The sequence below is a fragment of the Geotrypetes seraphini genome, chromosome 5 (genome assembly GCF_902459505.1).
Source record: "Geotrypetes seraphini chromosome 5, aGeoSer1.1, whole genome shotgun sequence".
NCBI classification, from domain to species: Eukaryota; Metazoa; Chordata; class Amphibia; order Gymnophiona; family Dermophiidae; genus Geotrypetes; species Geotrypetes seraphini.
Genome location: NC_047088.1, coordinates 63587274 through 63601866, shown reverse-complemented (window position 1 = coordinate 63601866; position 14593 = coordinate 63587274). Strand labels below are relative to the sequence as shown.

General features: G+C 45.0%; 1 protein-coding gene across 1 annotated transcript in view; it reads right to left on the bottom strand.

The window, feature by feature from the left end:
* FUNDC2 (FUN14 domain containing 2) overlaps positions 1-14593 on the bottom strand; it is a 29600-nt gene that overhangs the window by 10963 nt on the left and 4044 nt on the right. Inside the window, exons 3-4 of the mRNA XM_033945453.1 lie at positions 7219-7294; positions 6600-6734 (exon numbers count right to left, since the gene is read on the bottom strand). Of these exons, the coding sequence (XP_033801344.1) occupies positions 6600-6734; positions 7219-7294 (211 nt within the window). The remainder of the gene's footprint in view (positions 1-6599; positions 6735-7218; positions 7295-14593) is intronic.

Here is a 14593-nt window from a genome sequence, read left to right as displayed (position 1 = left end):
GGTGTGGAGGAGAGAAAGCATACAGGCTGATAGAAGGGAAGAAAGATTGGATGCACAGTCAGAAGAAGAAATCACCAGACAAGGTAGGAAAAATGATTTTATTTTAAATTTAGCAAAGTGGAGGCAGTATTACCACAGTTTTCAAAGGAATTTGCCCAAATAACTTAATAGTTAACTGGGTAAATTCCCAGAGATGAAAACTTCCCTTCACTTACTATGCACAGTTCTGAATTTATTATATCTGCTGTCTATATAGCACAGTTACTTACCGTAACAGGTGTTATCCAGGGACAGCAGGCAGATATTCTTGACTGATGGGTGACGGCACCGACGGAGCCCCGGTACGGACAATTTTAGAGTGATTGCACTCTAAGAACTTTTTAGAAAGTTCTAGCTCGGCCGCACCGCGCACGCGCGAGTGCCCTCCCGCCCGACAGAGGCGCGCGGTCCCTCAGTTAGTATAAGCCAGCTAAGAAGCCAACCCGGGGAGGTGGGTGGGACGCAAGAATATCTGCCTGCTGTCCCTGGATAACACCTGTTACGGTAAGTAACTGTGCTTTATCCCAGGACAAGCAGGCAGCTATTCTTGACTGATGGGTGACCTCTAAGCTAACAAAAAGAGGGATGGAGGGAAGGTTGGCCATTAAGAAAACAAATTTTGTAATACAGATTGGCCGAAGTGACCATCCCTTCTGGAGAATGCATCCAGACAATAATGAGATGTAAAAGTGTGAACTGAGGACCAAGTAGCAGCTTTGCAGATTTCCTCAATAGGAGTGGAACGGAGGAAAGCTACAGATGCTGCCATTGCTCTGACTCGATGGGCCGTGACAGAACCTTCCAGTGTCAGTCCGGTCTGAGCATAACAGAAAGAAATGCACGCTGCTAGCCAATTAGACAACGTGCGTTTAGAAACAGGACGTCCCAATTTGTTCGGATCAAAGGACAGAAAAAGTTGGGGAACTGATCTGTGGGGTTTCGTACGCTGCAGATAGTAAGCAAGAGCCCTTTTACAATCCAAAGTATGCAGAGCTTGTTCCCCAGAATGAGAATGAGGTTTTGGAAAAAAAACCGGTAGGACAATGGATTGGTTGAGATGAAATTCCGAGACAACCTTGGGGAGAAACTTTGGATGTGTACGCAGAACCACCTTGTCATGATGAAAGACCGTAAAAGGTGGATCTGCAACCAGTGCATGAAGCTCACTGACTCTCCTGGCAGAGGTAAGAGCAATAAGGAAAAGTACCTTCCAAGTGAGAAATTTGAAAGGAGAAGTAGCTAAAGGTTCAAATGGAGGCTTCATTAAAGCTGAAAGAACCACATTGAGATCCCAGATAACCGGAGGGGCTTTAAGAGGTGGTTTCACATTGAAAAGCCCACGCATGAACCTGGATACCAGGGGATGAGCTGAAAGAAGTTTTCCATGGACTGGCTCATGAAAAGCTGCAATGGCACTGAGGTGGACCCTGATGGAAGAGGACTTCAGGCCAGAATCAGACAAAGAAAGAAGATAATCCAACAACGTCTCCACCGCTAGGGAAGTGGGATCAAGATGATGAAGAAGACACCAGGAAGAAAACCTCGTCCACTTTTGATGGTAACATTGTAGAGTGGCTGGTTTCCTGGAGGCATCCAGAATGGAACGAACGGGCTGAGATAAAAGAGTATCAGTCGAGTTCAGCCCGAGAGATACCAAGCCATCAGGTGTAGAGACTGGAGGTTGGGATGCAGAAGGGTTCCCTGCTGTTGCGTAAGCAGCGAAGGAAACAGAGGAAGAAGAAAAGGTTCCCTGGAACTGAGTTGAAGTAGAAGGGAGAACCAATGTTGCCTGGGCCACCTCGGAGCAATCAGAATCATGGTGGCTCGTTCCCTCTTGAGCTTGAACAAGGTTCTCAACATGAGAGGCAGAGGAGGGAAGGCGTACAGGAACAGATTCGACCAGTCGAGGAGAAAAGCATCTGCTGTTAGACGGTGTGGAGAGTAAAGTCTGGAGCAGAATAGGGGCAGCTGATGATTGTGAGGAGCTGCAAAGAGGTCTATCTGAGGAGTGCCCCATTGATTGAAGATAGAGTGCAGAGTTACGGGATCGAGTGTCCACTCGTGAGGTTGGAGAATTCTGCTTAGTTTGTCTGCTAAGGAATTCTGTTTCCCTTGAATGTATATAGCTTTCAGGAAGAGATGATGATCTATGGCCCAAGTCCAGATCTTCTGGGCTTCCTGGCATAAAAGGCGAGAGCCTGTCCCACCCTGTTTGTTGATGTAGTACATCGCAACCTGATTGTCTGTGCACAACAGAAGGACCTGAGGAAAGAGAAGGTGTTGGAAGGCCTTGAGGGCGTAAAACATCGCTCTGAGTTCCAGGAAATTGATTTGATGTTTCCTCTCCTGGGCTGACCAAAGACCTTGAGTCTGGAACTCGTTCAAGTGAGCTCCCCATGCATACAGGGAGGCGTCGGTGGTGATGACTAGTTGATGAGGAGGCTGATGGAACAGAAGACCTCTGGATAGATTTGAGGATACCAACCACCATTGCAGAGACTGACGAAGAGATGATGTCACAGATATGTGTCGTGAGCAAGGGTCCGACGCTTGGGACCACTGGGTCGCAAGGGTCCATTGAGGAGTGCGCAGGTGAAGACGGGCATGAGGTGTGACATGAACTGTGGATGCCATGTGTCCCAAGAGCACCATCATTTGCCTTGCTGAGATGGACGGCAGAGGAAGTACCTGGTGACATAGAGACTGAAGGGTCTGAAGACGATTGGATGGCAGGAAAGCTCTCATGAGGAGTGTATCCAGGATCGCTCCAATGAATTGAAGTCTCTGAGTGGGAATGATATGGGATTTGGGTAGATTGATCTCGAATCCCAGAAGTTGTAGAAACTGGATGGTTTGGTTGGTGGCCAGAAGGACCGCTTGGGCAGAAGTGTCTTTGATCAACCAATCGTCCAGGTAAGGAAATACATGCAGGTGGTGAGAGCGTAGATAAGCCGCCACCACAATGAGACATTTGGTGAATACCCTTGGAGATGAGGCAAGACCGAAGGGCAGCACCTTGTACTGGTAATGACAATGATTGATCATGAATCGGAGATATGGTCTTGAGGTTACATTGATCGGTATGTGAGTGTAAGCCTCTTTGAGATCGAGGGAGCATAGCCAGTCGTTTTGATTTAGAAGGGGATAAAGGATGGCTAAAGAAAGCATCTTGAATTTTTCTTTTACCAGATGAATGTTGAGATCGCGAAGATCCAGGATGGGTCTGAGATCTCCTGTCTTTTTGGGAACTAGAAAGTAGCGGGAGTAGAATCCCTGCCCCTTTTGATCTAGAGGAACTTCCTCTATAGCGTTCAGAAGGAGGAGGGATTGGACCTCCTGAATAAGGAGGGCTGATTGAGGACTGTTCAAAGCAGACTCTTTTGGCAGGCTTTGAGGTGGGAGAGTCTGAAAGTTGAGAGAGTAGCCGTGGCGGATGATGTTGAGGACCCATTGGTCCGAAGTGATTACTTCCCACCGGCTGAGGAACAGAGAAAGTCGACCTCCTATTGGTTGAGGCAGGAGAGCAGGAATAGGGATACTGGCTATACTGCGGAGAATGAAGTCAAAAGGGCTGTGACTTTTGCTGAGGAGGTTGTTTTACAGCTTGTTGCTGTTGCTGTTGTCTGGGAGGCTGACGTTGCTGTTGTCTCTGACGCCTAGGTTGTTGAGCAGTGGTAGGCAATGGACGGGCTGTGAAACGGCGTTGATAGGCCGATTGCTGCCTGTATGGTCTTGGCGGAGGAGGCTTCTTTTTATTTTTGAGCAGGGTATCCCAGCGCGTCTCATGAGCAGAGAGCTTTTGTGTGGTTGAGTCCATGGAATCTCCAAAGAGCTCATCCCCTAGACATGGGGCATTGGCTAATCGATCTTGATGGTTAACATCAAGCTCGGATACCCGAAGCCAGGCCAAACGACGCATAGCTACTGACATTGCTGTCGCTCTGGATGTAAGTTCAAAAGTGTCATATATGGATCTCACCATAAACTTACGCAATTGGAGAAGAGACGACAAGCATGTGTGAAAAGCGGAATGCTTTCGTGAAGGAAGATATTTCTCGAAAGAAGCCATGGTGGTAAGGAGATGCTTTAAATAAAAAGAAAAATGAAAAGCATAATTACTAGCCCTATTAGCTAACATAGCATTTTGGTAGAGCCTCTTACCAAATTTATCCATGGCCCTTCCTTCTCTGCCAGGAGGGACAGATGCATATACACTGGCTCCTGAAGTCTTTTTAAGGGTGGATTCGACAAATAAGGATTCATGTGGTAGTTGAGGTTTGTCGAACCCAGGAATGGGAATTACCTTATATAGAGAATCCAGTTTACGTGGGGCCCCTGGGACAGTTAAAGGAGTCTCTAAATTCTTATAGAAAGTTTCCCTTAGGATGTCATGAAGGGGAAGTTTCAAAAATTCCTTTGGAGGCTGATCAAAATCAAGGGCATCCAAAAAAGCTTTAGACTTTTTGGATTCAGCCTCCAAAGGAATGGACAAGGACTCACACATCTCTTTCAAAAAACTAGAGAAAGAGGAAGTGGCCTGTTTGGAGGATGGGTCAGGGACAGCCGAATCCTCCTCCTCTGAGGAACATTCTCCTTCAGAAAGAAAGGGTTCCTCTGAGTCTCCCCACAGATCAGGGTCCCTTACATGGGAAGAATGGTCCCGAGACTCAGGTGTCGACGTTTGCATGTGTCGGGTTTTGCGTATCGACTTACCCGACCTCATCGATACCGTGTCCGGAGAAGTTATCGGACGCACCGGTGCCGAAGTCTGCACCGATTGATGGTGAGCTCTCGGCTCCGGTGCAAGGACTGGCATCGATACCGATGAGGTTAGGTGAAGCGGTACCGAAACAGTGGAAGCGGTTAAAACGGGTTCCACAATCGGTACCGATACAGGTTGTTCAACAACCGGTACCGATGGCTCGGTGCGAACTGGCACCGGAAGGTTCGGTGTCATGATGGCAGGAAGGAGTCGTTCTAATTGTTCCTTCAGCTGCACCTGAAGGATGGCCGTAATGCGGTCATCGAGGGATGGCACCGGTACCGCTTTTTTCTTCTGCGGTACCTGCGGTGCCGCTCGACGCCCCGGAGATGAGGAGCCCGATGTCGAGGGACTCACCTCTATAGGGGCGGAGCGCTTCCGCTGGCGTCGAACCGGCGGCAGGATTGGGCTCACTGCACTCGAGGCCGGAAGACGTTCCAGCGGGGAAGGCTTCTTAGCCGGCTTACCTGACTGTTGGGATGCCGGTGTGGAATCACGCGGCGTCGAAGACGAGGGTGCCGACTGAATCGGTGCCGAAGCCGGAGTCGAAGGAACGGGGTCGGACATCTCGGCACCGAACAACAATCGCTGTTGAATTAAGCGATTTTTTAAAGTTCGTTTTTTTAAAGTAGCACAGCGGGTGCAAGAGGAGGCCTGATGCTCAGGACCCAAACACTGTAAACACCAGTTGTGTGGGTCCGTGAGAGATATAGGCCTAGCACACCGCTGGCACTTTTTAAAACCCGGTTGAGGGGGCATGAAAGGAAAAACGGCTTCCGCCAAATCGAAGGCCGAGGCTTCGATGGTGGCAGAAGGCCCCGCCGGGGAAAACCGAAATTGAAGAAAAAATTGAAAGAAATTTTTTTTTTTTTTTTTTTTTTTAAACAAAATAAAAGAAAGAAAAAAGGCAAATTAGCCAAACGTTTACGCGAGCGGGAAGGCAAGTATGAAAAAATTTTCAACAGCCGTTGAAAACGCGTCTTCTTAGCTCCGCGGAAACTAAGAAACTGAGGGACCGCGCGCCTCTGTCGGGCGGGAGGGCACTCGCGCGTGCGCGGTGCGGCCGAGCTAGAACTTTCTAAAAAGTTCTTAGAGTGCAATCACTCTAAAATTGTCCGTACCGGGGCTCCGTCGGTGCCGTCACCCATCAGTCAAGAATAGCTGCCTGCTTGTCCTGGGATAATTTACAATATGGTCACCTTTTACTAAACCGCAATAGTGGTTTTTAGCGCAGGGAGCCTATGAGCGTCAAGAGCAGCGCTGGACATTCAGCGCAGCTCCCTGCGCTAAAAACTGCTATTGTGGTTTAATAAAAAGGATGGAGGGTATATTTGTCTATTTTTGTATGCTATAAAAACCAAATACAGAGAGAGACTGAGAGCTGTTGACGAAGAGCTACGTGTGTGTCTTTCTTCGATTCCAGCCAGAATATCAGCTTTGTGTTCAGCCAAACAGGCCCAGGTTTCGCACTGAATAAAGTATTTTATAATTTTTCACTATTCTGTTTACTTAATATTTCATAATAAAGTAATTATAAAATACTTTCTTTGTGTTTATTTGATTCCTATTCAAGAGAATTACTTTATATATAGTCAATATAGGCAGAGAGTTAAATTTTTTAACATTTTCTAATGGTGGTGTGCCTCGTGATTTTTTTCATGAAACAAGTGTGCCTTTGCCCAAAAAAGGTTGAAAAACACTGCTCTAAAAAGTTAACTTTGCATGCTTTTAATTTTATGCTCTCGATTTCAAGAAATGTTTACATAGCTCCCCTCCCTATCCCCAAGCAGTTACTTACCTCTTGAACCCTTGATCCCACTTCTCCACTTGGCTTGCCAGTGATATTGTTTATTTTCAGTTGATGCTTGGCCTTGTTCACATCTCTGTTAACTTGCTTCCAGTTCACTTTGACATAACCTGAATGATTTGCAATCTGCATAACAGAATTATTATTTCTTTTAAAGCAAGTTAACTTAAAGCACAACACATTCCAGATACTTGCTATAATCTATTCGATATGTTTTTCTTTAAGTCTTCTCCAGTTTTACTTATAAAAAAGGGGAAAACCATTAAAGTCTCTACTGCAGGAACATTTGTTGTTACAAGACTTCAGCAATTCTGGGCACAAACTTTTTCCACAGTAGTAAATCAATTATAAAAGATAATTAGCCCAGTGAATAAATTAGAAGTTCTAGATCTTTGTCTTTTCCTATGAGAAAGTAATAGCTTCTTAAGATCAGGCATTTTGGCTTATTTTTACATTTGAAAGATTATAAAATGTTATCACGATCTTTCCTAAATGGTCCAAAACTTCATTCGTGAAAAATGTCACTGCAAGAAATAGCCTGTTCTAATTCCTATGAAAGCACAGAGCTCTTTACTTTCCATGGCAAAAGCTAAACAGGATCTCCTGTTACCTGAAGAAGAAAAAAGCCACCTCCAACTGCTGTTGCTGCCAGCTTTCCAACCTTCTGGAATAAGTAACCAGCACACCTGTCAGAAGATTAAGAAAATAGTTTAGTGAGCTGGAAAAGGGAGCACCGATAACAATACAAGAGTGTGAGTGTGTGTGTGTGGAGGGGGGGGGGGGGTTGGAGGTTGGAGCTGTAACATTAATATCATGGCTTAGCTACTTTAATTTTTTTTTACATCTCTGAACCATACTTTTTGCTTTTGCTTTCAATGCACACAGGAAAACAGGATAGTACATTAAATTGGCCTTTTGAGCTAATTAAGGGGAATGCATGGTGTGTTGCAAACACTGAATGTGAAACAAAGCAGAGATTATCAAGATCTTGCTGAATGCTAAAATATACAGGCATTTCATTTCTCTTCTGTTCTGGTTAGTAAAAGTTCTCTCTCTTAAGATCTCTCTCTCACACAACTTTAGACCAATGTTTCTCAACTTCAAGCTAAGTACCCTCTAAGTCTAACAAATATCAATCGAGTACCTGCCCAAGCTCCGCTCCAGACCCCACCCCCATAAGAGTAGTACTAATTGTAATACAATTTCTTCCATCCATTTTTCATAAGCTGCACGTTGACTGATCCACAAGCCTTCTGATGTCAGAGAGGAGGTTTCCGGGTCAACTACGTGCAGTGTGTGCTGCCAGCTGTGCGTTCCCTCAACAAGCTGCTGAAGGCAGAGGGAGTGTGGCAAGGAGGTAACTGAGACCACCCCCCACCAGCTGACCAGGAAGGCTTTCCTCCAACATTAGCTCTGACATCGGAGGGAAGCCCTGTGGGTTGACTTTAGGAAGGAGGAAGGGAGGAGAGGGAAGCGAGCAACAAGGAGGGGATCCCCGGCAGCAGTGCGGCTTCAACGGACAGGGAATATTTTCTGCGGCAGCCATGCTGCATACCCCGAACAAGAGGCCCGCATACTCACGTGTTGAGAAACACTGCCTTAGACTACAATAAATAACTACCTAGGCCATTTTTCTGCATTCCTTTTCTGTAAAACAGAACACAGAAAGATATTGATGGGCCATAGAACAAGAGGCCCTGTGCCGTCCAGAGACATAAGTAACCATGGAGAAGTGAGCTATAAATCAGTGACATCCAAATAAAGTCCTGTTAGCAACACGAGAACTGGCACAAGAGTCTGGCTATGCATTTACTCTGAAAACAAACAGGAGAAACTGCCTTCACACCAGTGAACAGCAAAAAAACAACAATGAAGGTGACCAATTGCTACTCAGTCTCTTTTATTGTAATTGACTCGACATGATACTAAACTAAACTAAACCTTGGGTTTATATACCGCACCATCTCCGTAGACGCAGAGCTCGGCACGGTTTACAGGAAATAGGATGAGAGAGGAACTCCAGTGAAGGGTTTAAGAATTAGGTGTAAAAGGGTGAGGATGGTGGGAGAGGCCTAAGAGGGGGGAAGTGTTACAGTTTTGAGAATAGCCAGGTTTTTAGGTGTTTACGGAAAAGTTGGAGGGAGCTTGAGGTTCGGAGCGGGGAGGTAAGGTTATTCCAGATCTCAGTGATTCTAAAGGGGAGGGATGACCCAAGTTTGCCTGCATGAGAAATACCTTTTGTGGAAGGGAAGAATAGTTTGGGAAGATCTGGAGGAGGTAGGGGTTGGGGAGTTTCAGGATAGAGGGATAACGGCAGGAAGGATGCCATGTAGGATCTTGAAGGCTAGGCACGCACATTTGAAGTGGATCCTGGGGATTACTGGGAGCCAATGAAGCTTAGACAGGAGTGGCGAGACGTGATCAAATTTGCTTTTCGCGAAAATAAGCTTAGCCGCGGCGTTCTGAATCCGCTGAAGTCTATGGAGGCTTTCTTGGTTAGGCTGAGGTAGACAGAATTGCAATAGTCCAATCTGGAAAGGATGATGGATTTTACTAGGACTGCGAAGTGTTTTTGGTGAAAATAGGGTCTGACTTTCCTCAGCATGTGAAGGCTGAAGAAGCATTTTTTTACCAAGGATTGGAGATGGTCGTTGAAGGATAGAGAAGAGTCTAAGGTGACACCCAGAACTTTGCTTGAGAACTCGAGCTGTAGTGAGAAGCCAGAGGACAATGGGATGGAGGAGGGTAAATGGTCTAATTTTGGGCCGAGCCAAAGGAGTTTTGTTTTGGACTCGTTCAGTTTCATTTGTACTGTGAATGCCCAGGATTGGAGGTTCGTTATGCATGAGGTTAGTGAAGTTCGAGTCGGTCTCAAGGAGGACGAGGATGTCATCAGCGTAAGTGTAAAGAGTTTCAAGGGGGGATAGTTGGAGTAGTTTCAGGGAGGACATGTAAATGTTAAAAAGGATTGGGGAGAGGGTGAGCCTTGCGGGACACCACAAGTCGGGATCCAGGGGGAGGATGAGGTGCCGCTCATGTTAACCGTGTAAGAGCGGGAGCGCAAGAATTTGGAGAACCAATCTAGAACTGTGGAGCTAATGCCTATCTCGGAGAGTTGGAAAATTAGAATGTCGTGGTGGACAACGTCAAAAGCTGCGGAGAGGTTGAATTGTAGAAGAACAGCAAACTTGTTACGAGAATGCAGTTGCTGAACCTTAGAGATTAGTGAGGCCAATAGGGATTCGGTGCAGAAGTTGGGTCTGAAGCCATATTGGTAAGGTAGGAGAATAGAGAATCTTTCTAAGTAGGAAGAGAGCTGGGTAGATATGATAGACTCAAGCAGCTTGGTGAGGAGAGGGATATTTGCTATTGGACGATAGCTGGATGGTAAGGAGGGGTCTAGGTCAGCTTTTTTCAGTAGAGGGGTCAGTGCGATGTGTCCCATTTCAGTAGAGAATAAGCCCGATAGTAGGGCAGAATTTATGAGTTTGGTAAGAGATGTGATGGCCTGTGTGGGGATTTTCTCAAATAGGTAGGAGGGGAATGGGTCCAGGATGCAGTTGCAAGATTTTAATTTGAGGCAGAGTTTAAGGATCTGAGAATCAGATATGAGCTCGAAGGCAGTCCAGGATCTGTCGGCAGGGATGGGGTTGAAAGCAGCTAGGGTAGGGTTGGGTTCGGGGGGCACCAGAGAGTTGTAGGAGACTGCGGGCGGGAAGGAGCGTCTTATCATTGAAGAATTTTGCTAGGACTTCGGCTGAAGGAGATGAGGGGAGAAGGGTGGAGTCGTTTTTAGTGGTTAGGGAGCGCCAAATATTGAACAGTGTGCTATTCTGGTTGTTGGATCTGGAGATCTTGTCATGATGGTGTTTCGGCCCAAAGGGGCCTGCCTCAGGAGTCTTGTAGTAAAATCGTGATAGTTTAAGATGTACAAATTCACAGCAACTTTATACTCTTTGGACATCAGAAACACCACTGCTTGGAAAACCAGCATATATTACTGACCACAACTTTCATTCCGCTGCGGTCAGCAGTATACGCTGGTTTTCCAAGCAGTGGTGTTTCCAAGCAGTGGTGTTTCTGATATTCAATGAATGTAAAGTTGCTGTGAATTTGTACATCTTAAACTATCACGATTTTACTACAAGATTCCTGAGGCAGGCCCCTTTGGGCCAAAACACGATCGTGTCGAGTCAATTACAATAAAAGACTGAGCACCAATTGCTTACCTTCGCTGTTGTTTTTTTGCTATGCATTTACTCCTCCTTCTATCAAGAGGCCCCCTTTAGGCTTTGTTAGTAACATAAGAAAACTAACACCTGGTTTTACTGCTCCTTATGCTCTTCTTACTGCACATTCCCTGCCCATAAATTATGACCTCTCAACTAACAGTACTGTGAGTAACACAAGCACAAACTAAAGTTTAGCTAGAGCACATGACAGAAGTAAGAGATTACGTGACCTACGCTAATAAATACGTATGTACATAGTAATTCAAACCCAATAAAGATTGAGCTGCTAGTTTCAGCCAAGTGGGAGGACTTGCAATTCAGTGTTGGAGGGGGCAATGCCTCCCTGTGGGAACTTTGTTCCTGTGCCTCAGAGAGAAATGTCTCTGGGTGGGAGTACAGTTCTCCCAAATCTGTCTTAACTTGTCTTGTTTGAAATGGAGAAATTAGAAAATTAGCAAGTAAGAACCTTTCTGTTAGCTTGTAGACTGGTATAGTCTCTACGAATGGTAATATGCCTCACTGCTACCAGCAGGTGGAGACCGAGATCAAACTTGTATATCAGTATAGCATGCCTCTCTTGCTACTCCAGTTTGCCGAATAGCCAAGCAGAACCTAGGAAATTTCTTAACTCAAAAACAGTAAATGACACTCCAAACAGGAGTGTAAGAAAACAACAAACATCTTTAAACAACTGGTGGAACATGTATAAAACCTGATCCTGGAAGTAAAACATCCTCACAGCTCACCCATCACCGCTGTTCTTAATTCTCCCCGGCCCTAGAAAAATACTAGAACCCGCAGAAAAATTCAAAATCTGCACACGAGCAAAAACCCACAAACACCGCACAAAGACAGACAGGGTGGGGGACTATACCAGTCTACAAGCTAACAGAAAGAAAATTAGCAGGTAAGAAACTATTTTCTCCTTCTGTATCATTTGGTAGACTGGTAGTCCTTACGAATGAGACTTACCAAAGCAGTACCCATCAAGGGTGGGACCCCTGAAGGGCCAACACCAGAACATGTTCACCGAATACCACGTCCCAATGCATGTGAACATCCACACGGTAGTGTCTGACAAAGAAATGCAGAGAAGACCAAATTGCAGCCTTGCAAATATCCACTGGAGGCACTAGAGAAGACTCAGCCCAAGAAGCTGCCTGACCCCTACTGGAATGAGCCTTGAGAAAGTAAGGAACAGGCTTCTTCTTCAGAAGAAAAGTGGAAGCAATAGTCTCTTTAATCCAGCGCGCAATAGTAGCCTTAGAAGTGCCATCCCCTTATGAGGACCCGCAATCCTGCCTGTCCTCCCTGACCGTCGGCAGCTGGGGAACCCCCTGCATGGGCATCAGGGGAAGCCTGGGCTTCCCCACAATCCAAAGCCGAACCACGAGGCACATGCGGCAGGGTGCCCTGGCCGCCAGCATCCACTGCTGACGAAGCTTCCCCATCGCTCCAGCCTGCACAATGCTTGCACAGGCCGGCCACAAATACCTCGCGCCTGGAGCACTTTTTCCCTTTAAAAGCGCTCATTGTGATAAAAACCTCCCTAGCTATAAAGAAAGAAAGTGCCCGTTAGTTGAGAAAAAACACAGAAAAAAGGAGGTTATAAAGGGAAATGAGCCCTTTAAACCGGCACACCTCAGGATTTTTTTGTTATTTCTTTTTACTTATTCAGAACAGACTCCATGGCTCTCAAAGCTGGAGGGCTGACCTACCAGGGGGTCAGGCCACCTGCTGAGGGGAGGTGAGGAAGGTGGGGGTAAGGACCCAGCATGAGACCCGCTGGGATTAACACCCCCGAGATCGGACGGATCCCCAAACACAACCCGCCCAAGCTCTATCCGGCACAAAAAGGGGAACAAAGTCCACAAACAAAGTTCCAACAGTGCTAAGAGGGGTGCTAAAAAGCCTTACCACCTGCTATCGGAGACTGAGGAAAACTGGAGCAGCAAGAGGGGATGCTCTACTGATATACAATTTTGATCTCAGTCTCCACCTGCTGGTAGCAGTGAGGCATATTACCATTCGTAAGGACTATACCAATCTACCAAACGATACAGAAGTGATACGTTTGTGTGAGGTTTCTCCTGTGTAAGGTGTATTTCTACTTTATATAACTTCTTCCTATCTGTGTGTATGAGAATAAGCTAACCAGAATAAAGATAATTGTATCTGTACAGAGTGATTTTTGTGATTTCTTGGTACTGGATGTATATAACATCGGTGTCTAGACCAAAGGATGACTCGGACACTCTTGTCCTCTGGAGTGCATCTGAATTTTTGGAGGGGGGAAGGGAGAATAAGTATGGAATTTGCAGCCAGTGCAGAACAGATTTGATTTGAAAATTGTTTTATTAGTTTTATTTATGCAACTGACATAACTATGATTATTCCACTTGCTGTTACTGTTTCATCGATTATGTCTAGAGTGGAGCTATTATTTGCTTTAATAGAGGGGTGGATATCTGCTCATTGTCTTAAGTTAACGGACAAAAACTAAATTTTTTATAGCAGCCCACCCACCTACAATGATAGAGAGAGATTGTTGTTATCAAGTATCTTATCCATTAGTCTGTGATTAGAATTTTAGGGGAGCATTTGGATGCATGATTATCTTTACAACCACATATGAATATTATTGTATTATTCACTTTACGACAGTTGTGCACACATCAAAGTTATTTTTTAGTCTCAATTTAGCCTATTAGTCCAAGCATTGCAACAGCTCAAAATACTGCGATGAGACCTCTTTGCGGATGATACCAAAATCTGCAATAAAGTAGACATGCTGGATGGTGCGAATCAAAAAAAAGATAACACTAGAGTCTTTTTTTATACTTATAGACCTCAACGGTACCACCTGTATGTATATAAACTTTTAAACATACATCATTCGGGCACCCGAAATCGTCATTGGTCTCAACACTTTTGATACTTTCAATACTTTAAATTATTTTATACTTATTGTTTAAATCGTTTATAAACAGATACTCATCTTTATCTATGCGGGTGGGGGTAGGCAACCCCATTGGCCACCCGCGTAGATAAAGATGAGTATCTGTTTATAAACTAGGTGTGGGGGGAGGGAGAATTGGAAGGCTAAAGCAATGGTTATGCAGAAGTCATCCAATTTTCAGGCAGGGCGTCCATAACTGTCTTATGTGGGCCCCAGCTGAATATCAGCTAGGACTGTTTAGCTATGGCAGCCAGTTCCGATGTGATTAGCACTGGATATTTAATGTCATGGCCAGGCGTAAAATGTCTGAGATTAATAAGAGTGTATTTTAAAAAAAAAAGCTCTAAGTGCTGCTCAGTAAATATTAGTCCTTTAGGTATAATTTGCCAACTGTGTTGTGTTCATTTGTGAAGCCTTTTAGTCTTTCCAATCACAAAAGAAAATTAGGAATTAAAAAAAAAAAAAAAGAGGCAGGTGATGATTAAACAGCTGTATTACAAACCAGTATACCAATAAAATATCACAAGTGTACCAACTCATTAACACATGTGAATTAAATTTTGAAAGCACTGTAGAACTCCAACAAAAGCAAAACAAGACAAGAAAGTTATTAAAGTAAAGGGTAATGGACTCGATATACTGCCTTTCTGTGGGTACAATCAAAGCTCAAGAAAGATATCCTGGTTGGGATAGATTTTACAGAATAAAATAATTGGTGGATTGGACATCTTTCTTGCCTTTTTTTGTTTTTATGTTTTCATAGTAAAGCAAGTGGTTTTCTCTTTTTGTCTGGT